At 43.1% G+C, this 27,817-nt stretch overlaps 12 protein-coding genes across 12 annotated transcripts in view; 7 read left to right on the top strand and 5 right to left on the bottom strand.

The window, feature by feature from the left end:
• CYBJADRAFT_162299 (uncharacterized protein) overlaps window positions 1–225 on the top strand; it is a gene marked incomplete at both ends in the record, with an annotated part of 1,631 nt that extends 1,406 nt beyond the window's left edge. Inside the window, one exon of the mRNA XM_020213680.1 lies at window positions 82–225. Within this exon, the coding sequence (XP_020070517.1) occupies window positions 82–225 (144 nt within the window). The remainder of the gene's footprint in view (window positions 1–81) is intronic.
• A 2,561-nt stretch (window positions 226–2,786) lies between these two features.
• UBX5 (DNA protein crosslink repair co-factor UBX5) lies at window positions 2,787–4,542 on the top strand. The gene has a single exon (XM_020217962.1). The coding sequence runs from the start codon at window positions 2,974–2,976 to the stop codon at window positions 4,390–4,392; it is 1,419 nt and encodes a 472-aa protein (XP_020070516.1). The 5' UTR covers window positions 2,787–2,973; the 3' UTR covers window positions 4,393–4,542.
• Window positions 4,337–8,908, bottom strand: GEA2 (Arf family guanine nucleotide exchange factor GEA2). Its single transcript, XM_020214948.1, has one exon. It carries the CDS (start codon window positions 8,751–8,753, stop codon window positions 4,521–4,523), a length of 4,233 nt encoding a protein of 1,410 aa, XP_020070515.1. The 5' UTR covers window positions 8,754–8,908; the 3' UTR covers window positions 4,337–4,520.
• A 159-nt stretch (window positions 8,909–9,067) lies between these two features.
• IRC3 (double-stranded DNA-dependent ATPase) lies at window positions 9,068–11,457 on the bottom strand. The gene has a single exon (XM_020214947.1). The coding sequence runs from the start codon at window positions 11,414–11,416 to the stop codon at window positions 9,299–9,301; it is 2,118 nt and encodes a 705-aa protein (XP_020070514.1). The 5' UTR covers window positions 11,417–11,457; the 3' UTR covers window positions 9,068–9,298.
• Window positions 11,458–11,483: 26 nt separating this feature from the next.
• GPI8 (GPI-anchor transamidase) lies at window positions 11,484–12,895 on the top strand. The gene has a single exon (XM_020214946.1). It carries the CDS (start codon window positions 11,827–11,829, stop codon window positions 12,820–12,822), a length of 996 nt encoding a protein of 331 aa, XP_020070513.1. The 5' UTR covers window positions 11,484–11,826; the 3' UTR covers window positions 12,823–12,895.
• A 1,297-nt stretch (window positions 12,896–14,192) lies between these two features.
• On the bottom strand, window positions 14,193–14,852 carry KSP1 (putative serine/threonine protein kinase KSP1; the record flags this gene model as incomplete). The annotated part of the gene is made up of 1 exon (XM_020212680.1): window positions 14,193–14,852. A coding segment is annotated over one exon (660 nt), but the record flags the coding sequence as incomplete, so codon positions are not given.
• A 208-nt stretch (window positions 14,853–15,060) lies between these two features.
• CYBJADRAFT_84179 (uncharacterized protein) lies at window positions 15,061–15,630 on the top strand. Its single transcript, XM_020217961.1, has one exon. It carries the CDS (start codon window positions 15,172–15,174, stop codon window positions 15,481–15,483), a length of 312 nt encoding a protein of 103 aa, XP_020070511.1. The 5' UTR covers window positions 15,061–15,171; the 3' UTR covers window positions 15,484–15,630.
• Window positions 15,631–17,395: 1,765 nt separating this feature from the next.
• TOA2 (transcription initiation factor IIA subunit gamma) lies at window positions 17,396–18,053 on the bottom strand. The gene is made up of 2 exons (XM_020214945.1): window positions 17,833–18,053; window positions 17,396–17,744 (listed from the first exon to the last, which is right to left on the bottom strand). Exons 1-2 carry the CDS (start codon window positions 17,871–17,873, stop codon window positions 17,450–17,452), a joined length of 336 nt encoding a protein of 111 aa, XP_020070510.1. The 5' UTR covers window positions 17,874–18,053; the 3' UTR covers window positions 17,396–17,449.
• Window positions 18,054–18,105: 52 nt separating this feature from the next.
• On the top strand, window positions 18,106–19,661 carry MPE1 (cleavage polyadenylation factor subunit MPE1). Its single transcript, XM_020214944.1, is given in 2 exon segments — window positions 18,106–18,137; window positions 18,148–19,661. The coding sequence occupies 1 exon segment, from the start codon at window positions 18,202–18,204 to the stop codon at window positions 19,417–19,419; it is 1,218 nt and encodes a 405-aa protein (XP_020070509.1). The 5' UTR covers window positions 18,106–18,137; window positions 18,148–18,201; the 3' UTR covers window positions 19,420–19,661.
• Window positions 19,172–20,901, bottom strand: CYBJADRAFT_167515 (putative methyltransferase). The gene has a single exon (XM_020214943.1). The coding sequence runs from the start codon at window positions 20,829–20,831 to the stop codon at window positions 19,479–19,481; it is 1,353 nt and encodes a 450-aa protein (XP_020070508.1). The 5' UTR covers window positions 20,832–20,901; the 3' UTR covers window positions 19,172–19,478.
• Window positions 20,902–22,389, top strand: TAP42 (Tap42p). Its single transcript, XM_020214942.1, has one exon. The coding sequence runs from the start codon at window positions 21,185–21,187 to the stop codon at window positions 22,235–22,237; it is 1,053 nt and encodes a 350-aa protein (XP_020070507.1). The 5' UTR covers window positions 20,902–21,184; the 3' UTR covers window positions 22,238–22,389.
• A 1,934-nt stretch (window positions 22,390–24,323) lies between these two features.
• On the top strand, window positions 24,324–27,572 carry NUP120 (Nup120p; the record flags this gene model as incomplete). The annotated part of the gene is made up of 1 exon (XM_020213679.1): window positions 24,324–27,572. One exon carries the CDS (start codon window positions 24,324–24,326, stop codon window positions 27,570–27,572), a length of 3,249 nt encoding a protein of 1,082 aa, XP_020070506.1.
• Window positions 27,573–27,817: the final 245 nt, after the last annotated feature.

Here is a 27,817-nt window from a genome sequence, read left to right as displayed (position 1 = left end):
CCTATGCCACCTCACCCGAACCAGATCGTCATGAACGGGCCAATACCCATGGGCCCGCCCCCTCCATTCGGCTACCAACAGATGCCGCCTGTCCTACCTCAGTACTATAACAACAACGATGTGGGTAATCAATCAGCAGATTACAACATGCGTCACGAGCAACATCCTAGTCTACAGTCTCCAGACTCTGAGAAATCGTACGCAACTACAGCCAAAGAAAAATGAGAGTCCTCCCAGTATATAGAACCATGAATATGCTAGTCTACAATCGTTTGGAATGGATACTCTCTATTTGTTTTCTTCCTTTGTCCTGGTGTATCTTTATTGTTTTTGTTGCTTTTAAAAGGCGAGACCCATGCACATGTGACGGCTAGTCCTTTTTTTCGTCGGAAAAGGTGGGCGGGCGTGAGGTTTTAGGTTATAACGTCATCCGGGGACTTTTACCTGCGTTGGACTCGAGGGTCTTTTTCCCGACTGCATATCCCAGCAGTGACGCGGGACATCTGAGCACACATGGTAGGGCCACGTTTTATGCATCCATACGCCGAGTCCCGCGTCTGTGTCTTTTATGGGGTGGGCTCTCTTGCGACTACGGAGACAGTTAGTTGGTCGATTGAAGCGTGGGTGATTATGTATTGTGTTTATACGAAGAGAAAGTGGGAATGATGTTAGCAGTGTATTTGGGAAGGAGGGTGTTTGGTGACGAGTGGCTATACAACAAATTCTATACGAAATAGAGAGAATCCGTAACGCTGAAGGAAGAAGAAGAGGTTGAGAGATCAGCGCAGATTCCATCAAGTAAGGCCCTGGATCGACTCTGTGTTGTCGCAGAAAGTGTAATGAACTGAGAACACCGATACAGGAGAGAAGCTGTCGCACAGGCCCAAACAGGGCTCTCTGATGGTAGTGAAGTGTCACTATGGTACACTGTTTGGACACCAAGAGCACAAAAATTGCCGTAACTGCATAAGCCACTAGTCTGGATATAGCCCGAGCTACTAGTCACAACGTCTTGTCCAGTCATGCGTGAGAGGATAAACTGTGGATCAACTGGATCATCGTTCAAGGAAACAGTGTAGAAGGAGTTGCTGGTATTTGAACCAGAGAAGACAACCATTGGATCGCCTCTATAAACATAGTTATAAGTGGCACCAATGGTGTCAGCGTGCGTGGACAAGACATTTGTGCTAGTGCCTTTATTTGGAACGGTGACAAGAATACCAATGTTAGTATTTGAAAAGTTTGTTGTTCACAAATAGTCAGAGGCAAACGCAACATAAGAAGCAGGGTAGTGTTGAAGTACCAAATGTGATCATCAAACTCATCATGTTCTCAAGCTGGACCACCAACTCTCTTGTAGTGAAATTAGTCATTGTGAAAGAGAGTATCTGTGTATGAATATCTGAAAGTACCATCACACCCAGATATTTGTTCAGCAGACGCAACCAAGTAGACGTTGTAGTCATCCTTGGTGAGTTCGTTATAAGTAGCTCTGATGCAAATGGCTAACCAATCATGAAACTGGTTAATATGATGTTATTCGCTGAAGCAGTAGAGACAAAAGCGAAGTTAATGAGGACAGAGAGTTGCTTCTTCCTGTTTTTATTGAGCTGAGTCGTTGGGGTTGGCCTTGATGAAATATCATACCAATAGAATAGGCCAGAGGTATCAACTTTTACAATTTCGAGATACACCCTGTATCCAATGATAATCTAAAGTGTAGCCAGAGATGGATTCATGACGTGAATAGCTTCAGAGGATAGAACACCACGCCTCTATACCATACAGACCAGAATAATGCATAGTATATTTGCCGTAAATGAACGTGAAAAGATGCGCTAGTAAATGGAGCTCCATACAGTCCATATTTTATTGACACAGCAACCTGTAAAGTATGCAATTCACTTCAACAGCAATAAATTGGAAACTTCAGAGATCCACCAAAAGATTTAGGTCATACTGTTTCCAAGTCAACCTGTTAGGTTATAACCACCACAAGAGACAGGGTAGTATATCTATTCAAGCAATTCTTTGGCATCTAATCGTTATCTCATTGTTCATGAGAGTAATCTCTAGCCCTTCGGATTGATCGTCAAATTCCCTTCCAATTGCTAAGTGGTGGATCTAATTATCGCTTGAGAGACCAAGTCGTTGTATTGGATGTCCAGTTACAGAACTTGAAACTGTATATTATGTTATGATTTACTTGGAAGTATAACAAAAGGTGGTAACTGGATGACATTGTTATTGCAGTTAGGATAAGTATTCATTTATAGCTGTACACCATCCATTATCCACCTCATACGACTGTTTAACCAATAACAGTTACTTACGGTGTTCTACATCCCGGGGAATTTCTGCGGAGTACTCTATTACTGGCCCACATGTATATCCCACTCTCAATTCAATATCTTAATAGCCAACGTGCTCACTCTACATCCACTCACATCCACAAGCTTCGAGCACCACTATCGAGTCTGAATGCTCACTACACATGTAATGGACTGCGTAAGTCGAAATTGACACTTATAGCTTGGGACCCTACAATTACCAATATAGGACACTCTAACGTAGCTGTAAAATACAAAATCTGCCAATAAAGACGAAAACAAAGCCCTAAGATCACAAATACCACACCAAACGAACCTTGGACACAACACTTAGCAGCCTTTTAGACCATAAAAGGGTTGAATTGAGATAAACATCAACAACATCAGCCTCCAGTATATGTTTCACGTTGCTATGGTTACTAAACATTGAGCCATCCACTATTAGGGCCACACCACAAAATCTTACGTAATATCTAAAACATCCGGACATCCCAATCCTGTGATGGCAACGCATCGCCTTTGGTGAGTTGGGCCCCTCAAAACAGCATACATTCACCATTGATCTTTATACACACCGACTCGTATTCTTCTTTTGCATACATATAGAGGGACATCAGCGAGATTACGATACCAGGACAGAGATATGAGCGAGGAGGTGGATTTATTTATGGCTGTTACCGGGTGTGAAGACCCTTCAATGGCCCAAAACTTCCTGGAGATGGCCCAGAACAATATGGATACTGCTGTGTCGCTATACTACGAACACGGGCCATCAGGTGGCGGCAACTCTACGAATAATGACTTGAGCAACGTTGGCTCTGGTGAAGATGACGAGGCTCTTGCACAGAGACTACAGAATGAGGCCTATCAGGACAATACCAGAGCACCTGATGAAGCTAGGCATGAGAGGCTGGTTGATGATTTGAACATCTTCCCCGGTACATTTGGCGGTGTTGGAGGGAGTTTCAACCCACTGTTGAATAACCCAGACCAACTGATCTATGGGAACCAACGCAGAGGTATATTCAACCAAAGAGACAGTGGCTATGGAAATGATGACTCAGATGGCTCAGATGCTGATTCAGATGAAGAGTTCAGTGGGATGACTGAGGGCCAAAAGAGGCTGGCTAAGCTGTTTAGACCACCTTTTGATATCATGGAGAAGTTGGATTTGGATTCTGCAAAGAGGAAAGCCAGACAAGAGTCTAAGTGGATTCTGATAAATATTCAAGACCCTTCGGATTTCCTGTGCCAGACTTTGAATAGAGATTTCTGGAAGAGCACCACTGTCAAAGAGCTTGTCAGGGAACATTTTGTATTCCTACAATACCACAGTGATTCAAGAAGCGGTGAGCAATACATCAATTTTTATCCATTCAAGGAGTACCCACACATTGCCATATTGGATCCAATTACAGGTGAACGGATGAAGATGTGGTCTGGCGTACCAAAAGTTCAAAAATGGTGTGATGAAGTTTACAATTTCCTGAACGACTTCTCATTGGATCCAAACTCGGTGAACCCAATAGTCCAACACAAGCAGCATATAGATCCAAATACTCTATCCGAGGAAAAGCAGATGGAGTACGCTATCAAACAATCGTTGGGAGACTCAGCATCAAGCGATGAGGACGATAGCGACCTGGAGATGTTGAGTGGTGGGGATGAAGATAACCCGTTGGTGATCGACGATGAACAAGAAGGTGAGACTGAAAGTATAATTACGAAGCCTGCTTCAGAAGCTAAAGAACTTACAGAGGAAGAGAAAGTGAAGCAGATTGAACCACTGAACTATGAGGAACCTCCTCAATCACCAGAAACCACAAGAATTCAGATAAGAACAGGCGATGGTTCTAGAATAGTTAAGAGATTCAACATCGATGACAAAGTGCTGAAGTTATACCAAGTTGTGAAGTATGAGTTCAAGGACAAGATTGGAGACGGCTTCTTCTCATTAACAAGTCAAAGGGAGAATCTCATCAACAAGTTGGACGATACAATAGCCGATGCTGGCTTGAAGAATGCGTCAACACTGTTAGAAATAATGCAAGATAATGAATAGGCCACGTCAAGTCTATAACTATTGATTAATTCTATACTCAAATAGCCAATTACAACATATTATACGAAAGTTCCATATATTCCGGATCAGAACAACAAAATCAACCAACCATACGTAGGTACTTGACATTAATCAATACTTGCTTCAAGTTCTTCAGCTTCAACTTCTTTCTTGGTAGGAATAACTGGCGCGTCATCTTCGACGGAGAGACCAGTCCCGCTGTCATTGCCATTGGTATCAGATTCAATGAGCTTCTTCTGAGAAATCAAGTTTTGTAACTCCCTTTCAACCTCAGGGTGTTCTAAATGGTTATTGAAATTATCAAGCAGTTTCAAAAACAAATCATTATCAACTTGTCCCCTCTTAAAGTAGTGTAAATACAACTTGGATGCCAATTGGAAGATGCTGAGCTTGTCAATACCATCACCGAGAAGAGGGAAAAGTCCGAACTTGAACAAACCACCTGGAGTGATATCATTGTCTAGTCTGATTTCAAAGATAGACTCTTCAAGTGTACTAAGTGCATAGGAGCGGATTTGGTCACATGGGTTGAGGCATTGATGTGCCAATGCTTGAATAAGCGCGTATGTTTCATCCTTTGAGAGTATCTTCAACTTCAATAGCGAACTGGTGAATTTGATAGACAAAAGAGATGTATGAACGATATCCTGGTACGGGTTTTCTTTTGTAATTTTATGACCTGATTTAACAAGAGAATCGTACTCCTGTTCCCATTGAGCACCAATAGCCCCAACAGCAGATATTTCATCAAGTAATCCCAGTAACCACATAAAGTTTGTGTTGTTGATGTTTTTCGAGTATGAGATATCTTCAGCAAACTTGAGAAGCTTATCAGAGTAGTCAGAAATGGATGCAATTATTCTCAATAACTTCCAATAGTTTTCGTCGTTCAACACCAAAGATGCTGCCCAGAAATCGTCCAACGCAAGTTTTGTCAAGGGCTTTATGACCTGTGGTGCCCTCTTCTCAAAGATTTTCTTTTCAAATCCTAAGAATTCCTCAACTGTCTTGGTGACAACAGCATCACGACCACTCTTTAAGTGGGTGATAACCAATAGTTTGTAAGTATCTAACCTAAACATCATATCAGGCTGCAACTTCAATTCTTCCCTTCTCTCAATGAGTTTCTCAATACGCGCCAACAAATCGTCCGACTCTTGACAGTTGGTGTCATTTGTAGTCAATGCAACACATGCTTCAACGATGAAGAGCATCAAAGTCTCAAAGTAAGGCTCATTCTGAGGGGTGCGTTCTTCAGGAAGTTGCTCAAAAAGTGCACTGTAAATAAAATCATAGTGTGGCACCAAAAGTTTGAGATCATTAAATATAGACCCCACATCTGCTGACTTAATACAGTCCAATGCTGATAAAGTAGCTTCAACTTCTTCATCAGTAGGTTCATCGTCACCTTTAAGATATGATGCGAATGTTGAAAGTAGTCCTTTTGTCACAGAATTTCTGGTCAGAGTGACTTCTGGCTTGACTCTTGATATCTTACGAAGCTTGAATTCGGCTTGGAATGGGGAAAAGAAATCAGGGTGTACCAATCCGTTTTGTATCAAAGTCACAAATATCTTAATTACTGTCGACCAATTCTCGGTGATATTACTGACATTGTTCTTCAAGGTGTTGAAGAGTATAATTGTTGCAAGCTGAGCCTTAAAGTTTCCTCCGAAAGCAACAGCAAGCTCACTCACGTTAATCGTTTCACCTCCGGATACTTGAATTCGAGTTAGCTTTAGATGGTGAGTATTATCAGATTGGTCAGTTTCAACGGCACTAGTGAGCTGTGTCAATTGAGATAATCTGCTCACGATTCCCTCAACAAGATCATAGTAACCAAAAAATGATGCAATCTGTCCCAATCTATCCAACATAGTCACCATTTTTGTTATGACATGATCATCAACTGCGATTTCAAAAATCCTGAGAAACGTTCCAAAAAGCTTCGAGAAAACTGAGCTGAAGATGTACTTTTCAAACTGTAAGGTGGATTGTAAATCATACGACTCAGGTGAGTAGAATGTACTGATGGTAGAAGCATTGGCAGCCATAAGATTATTCCAGTTATCGTCAAACCACTGGGATGAACCATGGTGCTCTTCTGGCATAACAATTTCTTTATCCTGAATAGATTCAAAAATCTTCTTAAGATACCATGAAGGGAAATCTTTGTTGTTGTAGACACCCTTCAAATTCTTCTTATAATCATCGAGGGTCATATGGACTTTGATGTTTGGATTATGCAGATCGGTATTCAACATGATGATAGAGTATGATAAAACGAATACGGCATCAGCATCAGGTTTAACCGTCGCATTCTCATCCTCCTCTTCTTCCTCGTTGACAGGGTTTTCACCATCAGTTTCTTCAGTTGAAGGGGTGTCCTGTTCCTGATCATCTTCATCTTCCGAGTAGCACTGACAAGAGATATAATGGGCTGCAAATGTCTCAACAATTCTTTCAATTTGTTGTGATTCACCTGGCAATCTAAATGCCTTCAAAAGAATCCTTAAAGCTTCATCAACACGAAGACCATCGAATTCAAACAGACTCATGAAACGCACCAAGAGTTCACTATTGGCAGGTTTTGCAAGGAATTCACCTAAAACCTTCTTGTTGAGACGACTTGATCTTTCGTAGAAGAATGCAGCAAGCTCATCAGTATCTTCAGTGGATTTGATGAATCCTTTTTCCTGTAAACGTTTGAGTCCTTGTTTTGGGGAATCGTTAAAGATGTTTGTAGCTGATATAAACTCTTTCTTCTTTTCTTTGTCAACTAGCAAACCATCCAAACTTGATTCATTAAACGTACCAGCTGTTTTAATATGATCGTAGATTGTCCCCACAAAAGTCACCAAACCTTCCAAACAAAGTGGAGGAACGAATTCTGTGGTAAAAGATGCACTTTCAGGAAGCGATAATTGTGCCAAAAATTCGATGAATTGCACCGATAAGTCGTGCCTGTGGAAGTTACAGTCATAGTTGACAAACAGAGCTAAAAACAAGTTAGGCAAATGAGTCCAAAGGATCGACAGCTCTTCCACAATAACCTCTTTGGCACTGAGTGATTTTATTGACACATCGATTGGCGTTGACTTCCCAGATTTGCTGGAGGTTTTGCTCTTCGACACGTCCTGTGGAATGATCAATGTGAACATAGTCCTCAAAGATAGTTCTATTTGAGGCTGTAAAGAATCACCTAATGTCAAAGTCAATGTAGTGAACAATTGTAGAGCAGCTTGAAGAACCGAGATGGAGTTCACGTTCTGGATAACCTGCAGTGTATATTTGAAGATAGGATCAGCAATAAGATTTAACAAACTTGGGAATTCTTTAAATCTGTTACCACTCATCTCAACTGCCATACGAATCAGCGAAAATCCAAATACCTTTGTCGATTCATTATGCTTGAGCTGATTCTCTGGCGAGATGATCGAGATCAAGATACCCAAGAATTGCTTTATGGCTGGAAGGCCAAAGGGTTGTTCAGTCTTTTTTGGCAACTCCAATGATCTCTTCTGTTGTTCGAGTTCTTCATTGGTACCAATTGAATCAATGAGTTGATCCTTAGAGTAATCATGTGTTTCTTCAACGGCATGCGCATTATTTTCCGGTTCCATCGAGTCCAATTTCTTGAATATTTTGAAAGCCAAACGACCAACTGACAATTCTGCAGCTTTCCGCAAGACTTCGCTTCTTCTCTTATTACAAGCCAACGACATTGAGGTTTGCAGAACCTCATACACCACTTCATCCGATAGCCTTTCCCCCAAGTCAGAATCTATTATGTATTCTAGCAGCTTGAGGACTTTCAACAAGACGGAATCGTCTGCGGCTTGCTCAGAAGCCTCGAAACGACAATGAGTCAAGGAATGCATGACATGGTTTAAGGCAAAATCGATGTTACTTGAGCTTTCATTGATGATGCCATAGTTGAAGAACTTCATCAGAGAGTCCAATGCCAAAGATGTGATGCTTCCAGACGTGGAGCTTGATTTGATCACCATGAGAAACGGTTGTAATAAAGTGAGAGCGTCAACGCCGGAAACATCCTTCTGAGAGTTCAACATCAGACGTAGTTGGACAAACCCAGAGAGGAGTGGATCAGTGATGGTGCCGTTAGGAACACCATTAGAGCCACCAGAAATACCCGCCTTGCCCAAGTTGTTCTCGTCACTAAACAAATCGGCGGTACTTGAGCTGAGAATGGCAGCAACACTGGACGACGAGTACTTGGAGACCTTCCTCATGGACGACGATAGAAGGATACTCTCCTTCACAACAACAGTTATGGGATCCATGGCAATGGCTCTCCTCTGAGATTTCGAAGATGTCATGGCAGGAGAAGGCACAGGGAGGACCGTGTTATTGCTTTGTTTTCGTTCCCGTTCTAGAGATTCGTGTCGACTTCCAGAGCTGTACACTGGGCTAAACAATAATAAACACAAAGATCTTCACCAAAGCAACAGAACAAACCACCACCACACACAAGATCAACCAATTGTGTCAATTACCAAGTCGTGGAAATAGGAGATGCACCGATAAATGTCACAGTCAGTCCCGTTATTTCGGTGCAGTTAGTGCTTTGTGTGGGTTGTTTGTTTTGTTTGTTTGTGTGGTTTGTTGTATATTTGTCCCCTTCCAAGTCAACGTTGGCGCTCAGTGGAGAGCTACGCGCGAAGATCCTGATCTCCGTGGTGCGGCCACATTCTACAGCAGTTTGTGGTGTACGGATTATTAGGTGTTTGGATGTCCTTGGTGCCATAGAGGGCATACGGTGCAGTTTGCAGTAGAATATGGAAGTATACGATATGATTTATACAAAGTGATGGTGTGTGTGAGTCAATTGGAGTGAACGGTAGCACAGCACTCAGGAGCGTAGCTAAGTGAAATGCAATTTGGACTCCACTTCTGATGCTATGGCTTTCAAGCCACTCATCTTGAAGATTGCATATGAGCCCATGAAATCGCTGAGATCACCTCTAGTGTAGTTCTTTTGCAAGATATTTTCGATCTGTTCCCTGATGGTTTGGTCCTTAAAGCACTTGGACATGAGTAAGGATGCCAATGCAGCGACTTGGCGTTTTGTTGGTTGTTCTGATCTCCAGCCCTTCCTCTTTGATGGCCTTGTGTGCTCACCCAACATGGCTGACGCTAAGAGTGAGCCCTTCATTAGTGGGACCCTTATATCACTAGATATCGGCGCACTTAACTGTCTGTTAAATCTCGTAACGTAGAAGTTCCTTGGGTTTTTCTTCAAAAACTTTGCATTTTCCTGGTACAGCTCAAGGGTATACACAGTTCCTGGCCTGACATCCGAATGCAGTTTGTTAAAAGTATCGTCGAATCCATTAGTTTTCAACCCTTTGTAGAAATCTACTGGGAAGTTGCCAGATGTATGTGCCTGCAATCTGAGATGTATCTGAGGTTTGATCTCAGGGAACACCAAAAACCATAGTCCCTTGGAAGGCGAATGACACCACGGTTCATCGAACGATCGAACAATTTCATCGTCAGAAAGATTATTGCTTGTGGATAGGAAATTTGATAGGCTTTCAAAAGTTGTAAATTGGAGACCAGAAATGGCATCCAGCTCTTCGTTTGTGAAATTCGTAACCAGTTCACCTTGACGTCTTTCAGATTCATTCACTTTTCTTTTCTGTTCAAAGTGGTCTTGCTGTCTTTTGACCCTTTCCATATCTGCAAATGACATACCTTCAAGTCCAAAGTCACTAGGCAGTCCACCGAGAGTTGGTAGACTAACAAGATCCTTGGAGCCAACCCCAACAAAATCGACAACATGGCAAAAGTCCTTGGAATGATGCTTACGCACACCACGACCAATCATTTGAATGAGTAAGTTTCTGGATTTTGTTGGTCGCACAAGCAGTATACAATCAATATTTGGTATATCAGTCCCCTCTGTGAAGACACCACAGTTGACCAACACAGACACTTTACCCTCTTTGAAGTCCTCGACGTACATTTGGCGGTCCCTTAACTTGGTTTTTGATGTGACTGCACGTACAGAGACACCAGCTTCTTCAAACCCTCGGTATAGAGATTCAACGTGCCCAATGTCAACTGCAAATACCAAAGTAGAGGACACGTTATAGTCCTTCTCAAATTGGAGATATGTTCCAATGACAACGTCGATGTTACTGGGCTTATTAATGACCTTAGAGAGACCACCCAGCACAAAGTCACCACGTGCAATAGCAACATCTTTCAAATCAGCATCAGCAAGTCGAATGGTTGTGAGTTTGACATCTGTCAAGTGATCTTTTTTTATCAAGTCTAACAGATCCATATGGTACACAATTTCTTCAAAAACCTCACCCAGCGCTTTGTTATCCTCTCTTCTCATAGTCGCAGAGAATCCAACTAGTGCAATGTCAGAATTTGGGTTATCAACTTCGAAATGGTCAAATACAGCTTTGTAGCTATCAGCTGCTGAGTGGTGAGCTTCATCGACAATAATCGTCTTGAATTGATGAGGATCCCAGTTTTGTATTCTTCCCCTGACCAAGGTTTGCACAGAGGCAATCACTATATCAGCATATTCGGTAGCCTTATACTCAGCCATTTCCACTTCAACTCTCTTACCTGGGCACAGGTTCTTACAAGTCTGTGCTGCCTGGATTGCGAGTTCCTTCCTGTGCACGAGCACCAGTGTCTTACCAACATCGTCGTTCATTTGTCTTATCTTGTTGATCAACGATGCGAAGATAACAGTCTTACCACCGCCAGTGGGCAGACTAACGGCAATTTTCCTCTTTCCAGATTCCAAGCTCGCTAAACACCGATCTATACATTCCTGCTGATAATCTCTGAGATGTATCTGGCCCGAGTGTTGACTTTTGGACGAGTTGTGAAGTGAGGTTCTCTGCGATGAGGTTGGTATAGGCAACGACGTTGAAACACGCTTTATGGAGCAAGCCACAGAGCTGGAAGTTCTGTTAAACAAGAACTTCCTTCCTACTTGAGACCTAAACACCATTAACATCGACATATACCGTCTTCATTGGAGCGAAAAGACCATAATGACTTGCTATCCGTGGTGTTATGGCTTACAAAGTAAACACAATGCGCCTCGACTTCCACAGATGTGGGGTGTATGGATGTTTGAATGTCCGGGTGTTTATCTTCCACATCAACAAGTAAACACAAAAAGCCCAAAGACATATCAACGACTTTCCTCTCATTTTACACCGCAACTCCTACAATCACCAACTTAGAACCACAATACAAATGAGATTACCAAAGCTCCTCAGGTGTATACCTGTTATCTTATTGACAGTTGCTGGTCTTGTACACTCACAAGACAGTGGAGAATCGACAGAGTCACGCCATACAAACAATTGGGCAGTTCTTGTGTCCACATCACGTTTTTGGTTCAACTATAGACATATGGCCAATGTTCTCAGCATGTACAGAACTGTTAAGAGATTGGGTATTCCAGACTCACAGATCATCCTTATGCTTAGCGATGACGTTGCATGTAACCCAAGAAACTTATTCCCAGGCTCAGTATTCAACAATGCCGATAGAGGACTAGACTTATACGGTGATAGCATCGAAGTTGACTACCGAGGGTACGAAGTTACGGTGGAGAACTTTATAAGATTGTTAACAGATAGATGGGGACCAGACCATCCAAGGTCCAAGAGACTATTGACTGATGAGAACTCGAACATCTTCATCTACATGACAGGCCATGGTGGTAACGAGTTTTTGAAGTTCCAAGACGCAGAGGAGATTAGTTCATGGGACATTGCGGATGCCTTTGAACAGATGCACGAGAAGAAGAGATATAACGAGATTTTCTTCATGATTGATACGTGCCAGGCTAATACAATGTACTCAAAGTTTTACTCTCCGAATATTTTGGCTGTGGGGTCCTCTGAGCTGGATGAATCGTCGTACTCACATCACAGTGATGTCGATATTGGGGTGGCCGTTATTGACAGATTCACGTATTACAACCTTGAGTTCTTAGAGACTATCGAAAAGAACTCTACAAAGACAATTCAAGACTTGATCGATTCGTACACACTCGAGGATATTCATTCACACGCAGGTGTTAGAACAGACTTGTTTAAGAGAAATCTGAGCGATGTGCTGATCACAGACTTCTTTGGAAACGTTCAGAACGTTGTTGCACAACCAACCGAAGATGATATCTTATTCCTTTTGAACCATGGTAAACCTCGAGAGGAGCTACATGAAGATGAAGAGTACAAGAAACAGATATTCAAGATGAATCAATCTCAAATAAACTCTTTCAAATCTAATACTATTCACCTCACAGAAGACAAGACATCAAACACGTTCAGACAGGTGATTGCCTTAACAATATTGCTTGGGGGTGCACTGTTATGGCTAACTGTGAACTTCAAGGGATAAACATTACATACGATCTTCATACCCACAACCACAATATGACGTTACACACTACACTTTAGTTGATTAATAGACGTATGGTTTCAACCAAAATTGCTTCGAATGCAAAATTGATTGATTTCATAATATTGAGAATGCTAGTCTTCCATAACATAGACCAACCTATTCACAATACCTTATAATTCGAATCGTTAAAAGAAAATCAAAAAGCAAAAAAAAAAAACAAATGGAAGTTGATAAAAGACCAAAACTCACGAGTGTTCTAAGATAACAGAGTTAAGACCGTTCATAGTGTGTGGCAACATTCTGTTCTTACTATCATTTCCAACAAGGCTGAAATTGGCTCCTGATGTACGCCCAACACGAGAAGCAAAGTTTTTGTAAAAATCTGACTTCTCAAAGTCATCCTCTTCATCTTCTAAAACGTCATCTTCAATGCCATCAATCTTACTATGAGCGAACCAATCAGTTTTCTTTATCGGAACAGAGGTAGAGGTCATTGCTTCACGTCTTCCACTATGTCTCCGGCCACGCCCGTTATATTGATTCCAATAAGCAGGTTTCTTTGACGTTGAATGCCAAGCTTGGATTTGACCTTGATAGTTTTCTCTATGATGTGGTGGCACGTACTTCTTCGGATGAGTTCCTGTCCCATCAGAGTTAGAACCATGCCCTTCACGATCATTTGAATTTGGTCTTCTGTCATTTTCAGAAAAGGCATGAGCACGCTGTTCATATAGGGGCACCGGACTGATCAAAGAGGGTGCTGAAGAGAAATCACTAGCAACATCTCTTTCATCAAGACCCAACAAGTTGATTCCTTCACCCAAATTTGCCAAGTCAACGTCTGAACGGTTTGGAGTATCGTGTTCTTCAAGAACAAACAACCCATCATCGTCGGAATCCAAGTCACTCAAGGAAACGGCTTGCTGCAACGGAGACTTTGCAACATTTGGTGATCTGAGACTTGGAGGAACGTACTTACTAGCAGAAGAAGAGTACGAGTTGAATGAGCTCTTTCTTGATTTCTTGGATGGTGAAACACTGCGAGGAATTTGATTGTTCAACTTTGGTGTATTGGGTCTTTGGTGTGGAGGTTGATATCTTCTATTGTCCCCAAATTTCTCCAAATAATGTGCATTAACAGATGGTGGAGTAAAGAAATCTCTTCTGTTGAACTGTTCTCTCTTGAAATCCTGGAACTGCTTTGCAATATGTGTATTTGGTGTCGGGATTGCAAATGACTTTGCGTTGCCATTCTGAATGTTCTTTGAGCGTGGAGCCTTGGTCTTTCTAATGGCGATTGGTTTGGCACTAACAGACTTGCTCATCTCCTTTTCAAATTGATCCAGGTCTTCGTCAATGGTCAACTTTTGCACCTTCAATAGTTCTTCCTTTACAAGTGACAAATCTCTATTATCCGGATCTAAAGTCAAACAATGACGCAAGACAGAGAATAAGTCGTCGGACATTGTTGAAAAGATGTCAAACAGAGCCTCACGGTTACGTGCGAAATAGCTGAAAGATTTATCCGACTCGTTCGCCTTTGTAAATGGGTTCTTGTGGAAGACAATGTTCAAGAGACAAATGCCGATAGACCAGATATCGCATTTAGCAGCGTCGTAATAATCCAGATTCAACTCATCAAATAACTCTGGTGCCATATATCTCTCAGAACCAACTCCAAAATCAGTACAAATTCTCTTGTCAGTAGCCAAACCCCAATCCGATAGTCTTATCGAGAAGTCATCAGCGATCAAGATGTTCTCCGGTTTGATATCACGGTGATAAATCGACTTGCTGTGTGCGAATTCTACTGCACTAATGAGCTGCAGAGTAACATTGACAATGTCCCTTGTTGAAGTTGGACCGATGTTGGCCTTTATAGCTTCGTACAAGTCGCCACGGGAGCAGTATTCCAAGATGATAAAGGATTCAAAGCAGTCGATGAATGAAACAATGTTCTCATGGTGGCCCAATCTGTGGTGGATGTCAATTTCGTGGAGTGCCTCCTCGCAAATGTCATCGTCCATTCTCTCTGTGAAGTTCTTCAACGACTGGGAGTATCTAGACTCTTTCTTGGGCGATTTTTCATCCTGGTACTTGAAGATATACTTCACGGCAACTAGCCTGGCCTTTGTGATATCCTTTGCTAAGGATACAACACCATAGGACCCTTCACTTATGTCCTCCAATTTCTGGTATTTCCCGTTCAAGAGACCACCTTCCTTGTAAATCTCGTACTCCAAGGACATAGTGGAGGAGCTAGTTCTCTATGTATAGCGGGTCGAAACCGTCAGAGATGATGTCAGATGATTTCAGTATAAGATCTAGCGTGTAGTTGCAGTAGTAATGGTGGAGATGTGCTGTTGTTTGTTTACCTTGTCTTTAAATTTTTTTTCTCTTTTTCGTTTAGCTGGATGTGGGAGTTTTTCTTTAGCTCTTCAGTGTAAGAAAAACATGCAATGGTTGATGATGAAGGACAACAGAGGTGAAAACAGTGTTGAACGTTGTATCAGTGGTGAACTGTCCCTGGTGGTGAACTGTCCCTTGTGGTGTTTATGTCTGGGTGGTGAAATGTCTCTTCGAGATCGTGCTGTCAAAATGGGGAGTAAACAGGGGGAGCAAGTTCAATATGTAAATGAAATGACAAATAAGTCTTGAGGAACAACAGAAACAGACAAAAAAAAAGCAAATGTTGATGATCAGACGGTGTCAGTGAATAGGTCGTGATAGTCGTTAAATGTGTGTATCAGAGGATTGTGATATCAGTGTTGGTGTGACTGCCTCGTTGCAACCAAATGTGGGAGTTAAGACCACAAAACACAAACCTCAGAGTGTGAAGCACAAGAATCAAAGCAAGGCCAACGGCAACACGATGGCGTCCCGAAAGCAAGTGGGAAGCGAACAGTTCAACTTCCTAGCAAAGTGTAAGTCACAACGTGTGATGTAACGGTGATGTTGAGTCAGGGGATTCGTATAACGTGTTTGTTGAGCTCAATTTCGAAAGATCTCCGGGGTAAAAACACACACACGGAATTAGGGGCGTGTGATGATGGAGGGGGGGATGGGACGATATCAACAGCAAAAGCCCAATTGAAGACGGAAGCAGAAACACAAGCAGACAGTGTCTTTTGAAACGGTTAAGTTGACCTTCTGGATTGCACAGTTGTTCTCTCTTGTGTTCAGTTCAGCGATTCTTTAGGACTTCAGGCTCAGGGGAGTGGTAGTTTTGTTGGTGTTGAAGGGATGCGAAATTAATTAGGGGAATTAGCCCGTTTTCCCTTTTCAGCCTGTGTGTGTGTGTTTTCGCCTGTAGAAAGAAAAAGAAACAGGAAGAACAACAACAACAACACCGCGACAAATTGTGTGTTTCAGCCCAAACGAACCTGTCTTGTGGCAAAGGGAAAAGGGAAACATTCCCGGTGACTCATTTCCTCATCGTTCCGCCTGAGAGATGACACAATTTGCCAGCAGCCTTGTTCAACATTTGCGTTGTGCGGTGGCCCCTCGTTGTTGGAAACAAATTGTGAAATGACGTCACTTTGTGTGTGTTTTTCTTAATTTGGAGTCGGACAACGATACACCCGTACACCCATTAACCCGGACATCTATACATCCAGACACCATATGATTACAGCTAGGCATTCTTTACAGTGCAACACGCGATAATATATATATATATAACGATGATTCTACCAATAAAGCTTACGTGGATGTGTGTGTTGTGCAGGACGCTTTTCACACCGGACTCTCGCTGAATGCAGTTTCGCCTTGTGCCTCAAAGACTGACGCGTGGAGGGCGACTATGGCACTAGTAACACTCACCAAGTTTATCAACGTGCTAAACGGCGAACACCACAGAATAACAGGCACCGTGGTTCCGAATAGCGCAACGTACAGATAATTCTTGTTCAACCGCAAGGTGTTGCCAGCAACGACAATCTCGTCCAGCTCGTATCTTTGCAATGCATAAACCCCAACTGCCAGGACTATAATCGCACCGAGCAGCAGTAGGTTCTGGAAAAGTTGAACCAAAGCAACGAGGATCAACACAACCAAATAGTTTGATTGGAAATAGTTAAAATTAGCCACAACTCTTGTTTTCCACTCCTGTAAACTCTTTGGTAATCCCAGATGCGAAAGCTTAAAGAATTGTGAAACGGGTCTCAGATTGGTTATCCTGTGATGGAGATATGGGTTTTGGTGCTTTGTTTTTTTAGTTCCTGGTTAGTTTGCCTCTTGGCCTCTTAGCACTAAAGAACCGGTGTATTAACTCACCTTGATGGAATCCATGTCCCATCGAGAAATGCTGAAGCTGGCCGCACTGAACTGTGGAGGTGGATAACTCATCTGCTCTCTGCTGTGCCTCTGAGGATAACCGATGATATAAATTTAGCTGATAAAAGTGGCTTCAGTCATTACTGCAAAAGACGATTTGGTGTAAACAAGCGATCCCCAGTGGATTTCTCACAATCGGGCGGGGACACACATTTTCGCGTGGAATGAACACACGCTCATAACCATTCCTAGTTTCGAAGGGGTCTTTCCAATTACGGGGGGTCCTACAAGTATTAAACCATCTTGTTGTTCATTTGGTGGGGGTTAAAGCTATAAGATCGCACGTTCACTATGTCTCGCCAGCCTTCTTCGAGTTACAAGCTACGATTCGAATCTTGTCAGCCGTGATCGTCTCGTTATGGTCGAGCTTGACGTTCACGTCCTTTATGACAAACGTCCAGACATCGTCGCAGAAACGATACGTGCTGAGATGGCCCTTGAAGCTGAGCTTGGACTTGACGTTCTCCTTCAGGTTGTCCGACACAACACGGTCAAAGTTCGCAAGCACCCTCATCGCAAGCTGTGGTTGGATGCGCTGGTCTGAGATCAGCGCATCCAGTGCCTCCGTAAGGGACATGCCTAGCCTGTTAGACGTTGAAGCCGCTTGTTAGTTCCCGTGCGACATCAGCAGCGGCCCTTGAAGAGCCTCTCACACCTTGTACATATACTTACGTGCTTCTTCTGTAGATTTCGTAGTACCCTTGGTTACTCATTGTTCAATATCTCGTTCGTTCTCTTGTCTTTCCTTCAAGTTCAAAGCACACGGATAGCACACACAGACACAGAATCACACAGTAAACAGAGCTCAGGGATTCTCCTTAGTCGTTGATGTTGATCGCTGTTACGGAGCGTTTCCTGTTGAATGCCTGTTGCTGTGTTTATGTTGATGTGTTTATATTTGCGTACTTGATACTTCTTTTTTGTTTTTAGCCCGGATTTCCCTCACCAATTTCCTCGCGAAGAATTTCAAACCCATCAAGTTCACACATCCGTCTCATTGAAGAAAGAACAGAACGGGCTCAGAGACGAAGCAATTCACCGATGTCGTCGACGATCTTCTATAGATTCCGCTCGCAGAAGAACACGTCCAGAATACTCTTCGACGGGACGGGCATAACGGTGTTTGACTTGAAGAAGGAGATAATCAACGATAACAAGCTTGGTGACGGCACTGGGTTTGACCTGCGGTTGTACAACAACGATACGAATGAGGAGTATACTGACGACACGCTTGTGATTCCACGTTCCACATCGGTGATTGTGAGACGCTCGCCTCCTTCGAGACCAGGGAAGGGAACAGGTGCGCGCTACGTGACGGGGAAGCCTCGTATCACTAAAGTTACTCTGAATAACAACACCACCAATGGCGGTCAGCAGGGCATCACCGGCGGCGGCAGCGCCGATTTTGGCGGTGTGAGTGGTAGTGCAGCTGTAGATAGTCAGCTATCGGAACAGGATCGTATCAAGATGATGTTTATGAACCAAAGCGATCAGTGGAGAGAGGCCCAGCAGACAATGGCGAATGCCACGCCGGTGTTCAACAAGCCGCAACCTTCAGCAGCAACGACAGGAAATAACCCAGATGACGTGCCTCCACCAGGTTACATGTGCTATAGATGTGGGTCCAAAGACCATTGGATCAAGAATTGTCCAACGAATAACGATCCTAACTGGGAAGGCAAGAGGATCAAGAGAACCACGGGTATCCCAAAGACGTACTTGAAAACAGTTGAAAAGCCTGAGGATGATTCGTCAAAGACCTATCTTATGAACGAGGAAGGCCAATACGTTGTCCAAGTTGCAGATTCTAAAACATGGGGTGAGTACCAAAAAAGAGCTAATAAGACGAACGAGTTGGACTTGTTGAAAGATGTTGATGTTGAACTGCTAGACCCAATCACGGGGAAAGTGATGAAGGACCCAGTGACAACTCCGTGTTGTGGTAAAAATTACTCAAGAGATACCATTGAGGATATACTCCTCGAGAAAGACCTCGTGTGTCCAAATTGCTCCAAGCCTGATCTCTATCTCGACACTTTGAAGCCAAATGACGACTTGAAGCAAAAGATTGACGAATTGTTGGAACAAGAGAGGGAGAAGCGAGGCATCAAGAGAACAACCGGAGTGGAATCAGGAGGTGATGCAAAGAGACCGAATCTAACAGGACCACAGATGCCAATTCCTATGATGCCACCTTTTGGATTCCCGTTCGTGATCCCTCCAACAAACCAGGCGCAACCTCAACAGTCAAACGAGTGAATACACTACAGCATATAAACAACGACAGTAACACTCTATTAATCTAATACCCTCGTATCCTAATGAGCAGCACCATCTGCGTAACTGATAACGGCATATTTACCAGAGTACAACCAGGATAGCTTGTTGTCGTTGGTCTTTCCCCATTCTTCAGTGATATCTTCGTAGACACCTTCCTTCAGCCCTAACAAGACGTCAGCCTTAACTGTTCTCAAGGATAGGATCTTCAAACCAGAAGTTGCCAATGGACCTATGGCCCTTGAGAATGGAGTTGTAGATGGCCATCTTCTATCACCTGTGAGCTTACGGTAGTTCATATCACCCTTGAAGATGACCAAGGCTGAAGAGGACAATCTTTCATGCAATTCTGAGCCTCCAAACTCCTGTTCATCAGGAGAGATTTCCCAAAAGTCTTTGTCCAGAGTCCAATAAGGAGATGTTTCCAAAGTGAGCTTACCAGTGTTGAACAGGTATTCCACTTTGTTGATGAAGAAGTCCAATTCATCCCTGTGCTTGTCAAACACATTGGTATCCTTCAATTGGGAAAGAACAACGTTAAAGTCTTTCAAATTAACGTCGGAGACCATCCATGGGATATCCTTCGTGTGCAATGTCACCCTGTCAGCCAAGTTGAAATCCAACAGGAAGAGACCGAAAACGAGATCAGTGTACAGTTCAAACCCAGAGTTGTCCAAGACGATCTCAACCTTTCTAATCTTTTCCTTTGAGGAGATCAATTGAGCGTAGGCCAGGTCGATATCGTTTGTCAAGATCTTATCTTCAGACTTCTTTCTGGCCTCTGCGCCTTGGATAGAAGCGATATCTTCCAAGGTAGCTGTAGCCAATAGTGAAAGGTCAGTTGCGTTACCCCATAGTGAGATTTCAGCAAACTCCTTAAACAGCAGCTGTTTCAACTCTGGCTTAATCCCCGTTGCAGAGGATTGACGTTCCTTATCCAGCTGAGCATAACGAACAGCCAGCTCGGTGACTCCAGCAACAGAGGATTCAAACGATTCCTTCTTCAGGTTCGCAAAGATATCGTAGTTGAACCAGTGCGACTGCTCCACGAACCAAGAGTTGATCAGACGGTACAGCACGTTCTCAAGCAACAACCACGGACCTGTTAACCAGGTATAGTCCTCGGCACTGAGAGCCCTGTTATAAGACTCGTACTGCTTCAAGCCGCCAACAAGAGGTTGAACAACAGCATCCTCCTCGAAATCGACCAACAGCTGCTGGAGCTTCCCAGCAATCACCTTGGCCTGCTGCTGGGCCTCACCAGACGTCTTCGCACCGGCATCGTTGATGTCCTCCAGGGCATCTTGCACGATCTTCACCCAGCGCACACGGGCAGTTGAGAACGCAAAGGAGTCGGAATCCTTGTTGTAGTAGACAGCAGGTAATTCAGCCATTTGATAGTGTATTTCTTCCTTGGTGCCTCTTCAGTTCAGCCTATACTTCCTGGTCAATTGGCACCGACAGAGTGTGGGCTCGCAGATCCTTTTATACTGTGTTGTGTGTGTTGCGTGCAGCGCAACGGTTGGTGTCGGTGCGCGCTGTGCGGATTTAGAGGGCTTTCTCGGACAGGGTGGACAGGCGATGTGCGTGTGCCTGCCAAAGTACATCGGCATCACCACCACTGCCTGGCCAGCTCCACCTAAAACGGGATGGAGCACAGCGATCCATTGGCAGATCATACCATCATTGCGGGCAGCGTAGTGGGAAGGACGTGGGATAGCAAGTGTTTGATAGCAGGACAGTGAGAATGGCGTCACACGTGGAAAGGACGCTGAAGCAATTGTACAGGGATGCCGTGGAGGACTACTCGTCCATCGCTAAGCTGACTGTTCGCCATGATTCCGAGGAGTATCAGGCGCGTGTTGGGAAGGCGATTGATGAGTTTGTAGAACTCAAGACTACAATCACTGGCAGAGGGATATTCTCTACGAACGAGTCGTTTGAAGACATCAACACCTCTGAGATCAAGTATCTGGTTGTGGATTACCATTTGGCCAACCTCTACCAGGAGTTCCAAGGACAGTCACGGGTCCAGAACTTGAAGAAGAGCATTATATGCTATCTTCACTTCTTGACCAATCTGGCTAACTATGGGCTGCTGGAGAAATCAGAAGAGGCAAAGGTCGAGCTGCTGAAGAAGGAGCCATTTACGTTACAATCGTTACATGTCGATGCCCAGTTGCGAAGAGATGAGAAGATTGCGAACTACAGGTTGGAGAAACAACTAGCGGTGAAGTTGGAGCAGTTGGACAAGCTGGAGAGCAACGAGGATGACTATAACAATGCGGATGAAGAGTTGATTAGAGACTTGTCAACAAGCGAGTTGAAACTGTTCACCATCAGGAGCTTTGATACAATCAGGGTATTACAACAGGAGTTGGAGATTATGATGAATGCACCAGAGGTGAAACTGCAGGAGATCGAGGATGATGATCCGAGACAACGTAAGAATGATCCGACAAAGTTTACAGACAAGCTGGAATATGTCAACAAGGATGTCTTGTCCAAAGATGGCAAGATTCTTAGACCGTTTACCCTGATGAAGAGGTCAGATTTGCAGAGAAATGTCTATGGAACAGGCCAGTATCTACCAACCATGACGGTGGAAGAGCTCTTGGAGCAAGAATTGGCGAATGGAGGAATGGTTAATGGTAGTGGCGGGAATGACGGTGCGTATGGAAGCGACCAGGATGAAGATGATATGGAGAAAGCAGACGAAGAGACCTACAAGAAACGACAATGGGACGACTTCACAGAGTCACACGCAAAGGGAAGTGGTAATACGATTAACAGAGGGTGAGTTTAGCATGTATTTGTAAAGAAATTACTGATAACTATCTCAATATAAAACGTTAGTAAGACTGGTATAAAGCCAAATCAACATCACTTGGTACAATGTACAAACAGTAATCAGCCTGACATGCAAATCTAGGTAAAAATTTTTAATCCTTGAGTAGTTCATAAAGACTAATCGGTTTATAAAATCATCATTATGACGTCGTAACCTGTACAAGTGAGCCAAATACGCAGAGAGACATACCTGTTTCAGTGTGTTAGTACACAATCATCAGATGCGAAAGCACCAAATGGAAACATATCAACTGAACTTCATCAACCCGTTAACCACTGTTATCAGCACCACGCCCTGTCAGGGGCAGATTATCATCAAAGTTCCACCTTAACAGGGGTGAAACGCAGTTGACCGTCGTGAAATGTGGAAAATCATCATAAACAAGATTCGGGGAGTATCATCATTGATAGCGAGAAGCAGAGAGAGCACATACCTTTTCTTCAGAGATCGAATAGCAAATACAAAGCAATCCATTTTGCTATCTTTTGCTGACATCAGACTGGAAATATTTGTCCTCAAACAAAAAGTCAGACATATGCTTGTCAATTTTTATTTCAAGAATCATCCTATGTCACCAAAAGTTAACAGGAAAAACCCTTTCTTCCTTTGGATACATTGTCTAAGACAGATGTTAGTACAATGAGTAGACAAAGCAACATTGGAGAATGACCAACCAAGTGTAGAAATCGAACGTGGTAAATCAGTGAAGCATGAATGGTATTAAAAAAGTGTTTATCGTCATCCGGAAACCGGAAATCTGACTCGTCATCTATGGGTATCATCACATGAGTTCAATTCTGTCATTGGCCATTCTCCAGCGGAAAAGTAATGGAAGCTTACACTTTCAGACAGGGCTGAAGGCCCTCTTCGGTTACAAACCATTGTTTTTCTTTTGGTTACCAAAATAGATCAGTAACGTGGGTTTTCTAGGCCCACTAAGAAGCATGTCACTCATACAAGTTTTATTGTAAAATCAGTGCCCAGTGCTGTGGATCGTCATATCCATTGGCTCTTCAAAAGAAACAAAGGTGCTTTACAGAACGGTAAAGAGGAGATGATTTTCTATTCATGGTTAGTTATTTTGTATAAACTTGGAGATGAAGCCTTCTTCCTCCACCTCTTCCTCTTCCTGGGCACTTTAAAATCAGTAATAGCAAAACGTTATCCATCACAGAGAATCAGCCAGTAATTCCAGCTTTAGTTTTTTTCAGTCATCATAGAATAAAGAACAGCAGAAGGAAAGAGAGGGGGAAGCAATAACCTCAGTAGGGTACTATATATATAGCGTAAAAACTCACCATTTCATACAGCCTCTCGCAACAGAGAAAGAACCTGTGGAGGAAGAATGGAAGGAATACACCTGTATTCAATCATCGGACAAAAGGTCCGCATCACACAAAGGATGGGGCACGTCTTCGAGAACAACAATTACAATCAGCCAAAGCAATTCAGATCATTAGCGTATACTTCACATACTCTAGTTTGAAATTTGTGTTGTGTTGGATCATCATAGTAATTGTGTTCTCAAATGACAATGAAAATAAAAACAAAACAGAATGCTTGCTTATCCCATACTTCCACACTTCCTCGACAATGTGTCTTTCTCATGCGTGCCACGAGCAGCCCACTACCCACGACGTATTCAACGAACTGGTGATGGAAGGGAGGAAAGAACGTTGACGAAGAAAACACAGAGTGAAAAATTTTTCTCCGTCCGCTTTATAAAATTTGGACAAACATTTGTTTTGTTGCGAGAACCGAAAGCTGCTGTTTCAACCGAAACTGCTGTGCCGGCTCAAACGACAAACGGTGAGAGAAGTGTTACCCGGCGGTTTAGGGCTCCCACATTGGCTTCTACGGCGGCGGCGGCGCGCTGGAGGGCCAATAAGTCCGGGTAACACGCTCTACACTAGTGCGCGGGCAGAAGCAAAAAAAAGAGGCCCAGAGCGAAAGCTAAGTAAAAGTGTAAACAAAGAACTCGAGCAAGGAGGATCAACTCATAGCAAGAACTCGAAACAAGGTTCGCGGCTTAACGATGGTGTTAGCTACAACACACAAGAGAACCACGGTGACCTCCGATAGTGCCACAGATGTGCTAGAGCTGGATGTTGCACGTCATCTCTGGGGCCCTTCAAGGCCGGATGTTGGGTCCACTGTTGATCCAGAAGAGCGTTTCAAACTGACCTTGGCGGCTAACGACAGTGGCATTCTAGAGTTGCACGGTGATGCTTATCCTAGTAAGGTTGTCTACAGAGTACTGGACAGTGGGTACTCTGTGCTGTTATCTCCTGTGGCGCTGGTGAATAACGTTGGCGTCTCAACAAGGTCGATAAAGGTTAACTTACCAGACCGTATTAGATCCAATTGTCTGACGCTTGTACAGTTCACCACTGAGGAAGGTGATCAGGCCATTATCATTGACTGTCTCACGGAGACAGATGTGTTGATCACTGCTATAGTGAAATTGAGCGACTTCATCTCAAGCACGCCGTTCGCTTCTTCTGCAAACCATAAAGAATGGTCAAGCGTTTCTCAACCATACGGCTTCGATATTAGAAAACCACATATGCTGTACGCATTCAGCGCGGATTATCTCCTGGTTTTGCTCAAGGATGGCGGTGTCGTGGCGCTGCAAAGAACACATGGCTTTGCAACCGAGCCTTTGGTGTACAACGATAGCTCGTATTTGGAAAGTTTGGGTCAATTTTGGAAGCCTTGGTCCAAGAAGAACAACTTTATGGTGGATCATGAACTCTCTGCAAAGACTGTAATTGACATTATACACTTTAAAGACTATATCATAACCGTGACACTTAACAGACATTTGAGAATCTGGTCTATGAAAACACAAAGTTTGGTTCTAGAGAAGAATTTGGCAGATTTTGCGCCAGATGGTCCAGACTCTAAATCTTTCTTTGACGAGTCACATACAAAGATATTGAATATTGCCACATTGGAGATCTTTAGAGAAGAATCGACATACCTCACCACATATTTACCATTTGGTAAAGGTTCATTCAAGATCTTTTCCATCAACACAGAATCCTTTGACATCAACGACCTTGGCTCTAGATACACCTTCGATTGCTCGTTGCCAACTGAAAGTGCCATTTGGCTCCTTGCCGATTTTAAATTGGCATCACATGAAAATAAATTACAACTTTGGGTGCTATGGAAGAGCAATACATCCTCATTTGTACAAACTTTAGAAGTTGATGGCGATTTGAACCCAACATGGACAGACGTTCTGGATTCCAGTGTGGAGATAACTAAAAGGATTTATGAAACGTGGTCCGAGTACTATATCAAACAGTTGTTCAAAACTGGACTTTTCACAAATCAGATCATTGAGATTGCATTGCCAATCTTTGAACAGCATTTTTTAAAAGATTTAGAGAAGGAGGAATTATTAGAAGATGTTTCCTTGTGTGAAAGAACTATAAAGTCTGTGAGCAGAGGTATAACCTTCAATCCTAAATATGACAGTTCTTTGGAGGTGCAGTGGTCAAGATTTTACATGCTCTGTCTGGAATTAAAAAGGCAATGCGAAGAACCTCTAAAGCTGCACTTGGATGAGAAATCAAACTATGCAGTCATCCTAAATCGTCAACGGTTTTCCATTGTCAGGCCAATTTCCCCCGTTGAGTACATCGATTGCAATAAACAGTTAAAAGTTGAATCGTTCGGGACTGATCGGGATGCATACTTAAAATTTATGAACATAATAACAGAGTTCAAGAACTCGTTCTCCGGAGATGTCCTACAAAAGGTTTATAATGAAGTGGTTGGAACATTTTCCCATCCTACCCAGGCAACTGAAACCATTTTGTCGAATATCTATGCCAATCATTTGAGAGATCAAATCAATCCAGTGAACCTGAATAAACTCGTTGATCAGTTGACAGGATTTGAAAACATTCTTTCGCTTGTTGAAGGTGCGGTAAAATTACAATCCAGTGACGATGAGAGCAACCAGTTGACAAAGAGTAGGCTTAGTGCATTGGGCGTTGACGTGTTTGCTATTGCAACTTGGGAGTCTATAAACGTCCGAAGAAACATTTCCTTTGCCATATTGATCTTGTTGCTCGTTTTGGACTTTGACGATAAGAACTTACTTAATGTACTTTCTAAGAAAATTGTCAAATTGTTAATATCCTTTGATCTTTTCGACATGGTTTGGGAAATTGGCTTCAACAAGGAGGGTCAAATTGAAGTTGATGAAGCGGTATTGACGGGAAACACTCTTTTCACGGAGGTCCTCACGAGAAGATACAGTGCGCAGTTTCCAGTGTCAAGTTTTCAAATTGTTCCATTCATCAACAACGCGGTGATCCCGTTCATCTTGAAGCCTGAATTCTTGTACAGTGCTGTAACCATTTTGATCTCCAAAAACTTGTCTTGTTTGGTTTACGAACGCTTACTGAGATTCTTCGATAGCACAGTGGTATTCAATTTGTTAAAGGCGTTTGTCTTTTTCAAAATTGGTCAACCTGTCAAGGCATCGAAGTATTTTGCCAACCATGCGGATGAAATATCCAAGCACCAACTCACCCCAGATGAAGCGCAAGCACTTTCATTTGTTGAAGATTTGAAGATGTTCTTTGATCCGAAAGTTGGCAAGTACTATCTCAATGTTGCAATCTTGTTTTTGAACAACTTGAATTTTGACCAAGCACAGTACTTTTTAACGTTACTTGCTGAAAAGAGAAACGGCACAGGATTTGATAAGAAATACCTAGAACACGAATCATACGTTCTATTCACCTGTGCTATCGAAAAGCTCGATTTCGTCGTTGCCAACGATGCCTTACCCTATATCAAAGACCCTAAGATGAGAGAGGAGGCGTTGACAAAATTCCTGTACAAGATGTGCAAGCATCAGCAGATTAACAGACTGAAGGAGTTCACCAGTTTAAGAGAGGACCCACAGGTTGACTCGTTGATATTGAAGAGGGCGCAGACCGACGATGTCTCCAAATCCCTGTGGTTCTACCAAGTGCTGTACGCACACCGTCTGTCGTATGGCAATTTCAGGGGCGCATCAGAGGCACTTTACTCGTTTATCGTGCGCAACAAGCACAATGACACGGACTCGGTCCAGCTCACCATGGCCGAGCTCTACTGTGCAATCATCAACCTGGTCAGCACACTAGCGACCAACGAGCAGTGGATCATCAAGCATGAAAACGAGGACCACGTCGTCACCTTGCAAGAACTAAAGCAAGAGAGAAAACTTCTGCTCCATGGGTTCAAAAAGGAGTTGAGGCTTAAATACGATAGTTGAAATGGAATAGCTTGTTTCGAATCCACCATTACGTAACACACCATACACGGCCCTTTGCAAAAGTGTTGATGTCATGTGGTTACGCCCACGACGGCAGCCTAGCGTGTTTTTTGTTGTCCTTCTGGCTGTTTTTTAGGTGTGAGTCAGTAGATAAGCAGCGGCAGGGAGAAAAAAAAAACCTGACCCCATCGACGTGAAAAATTCTCATAGAGATTTTTTCCCTGTTCCCTTCTGATCAACTTCCA

Source organism: Cyberlindnera jadinii (assembly GCF_001661405.1).
Source record: "Cyberlindnera jadinii NRRL Y-1542 unplaced genomic scaffold CYBJAscaffold_6, whole genome shotgun sequence".
Taxonomy (NCBI): Eukaryota; Fungi; Ascomycota; class Saccharomycetes; order Phaffomycetales; family Wickerhamomycetaceae; genus Williopsis; species Williopsis jadinii.
This window is presented reverse-complemented; position numbering and strand designations above follow the sequence as displayed.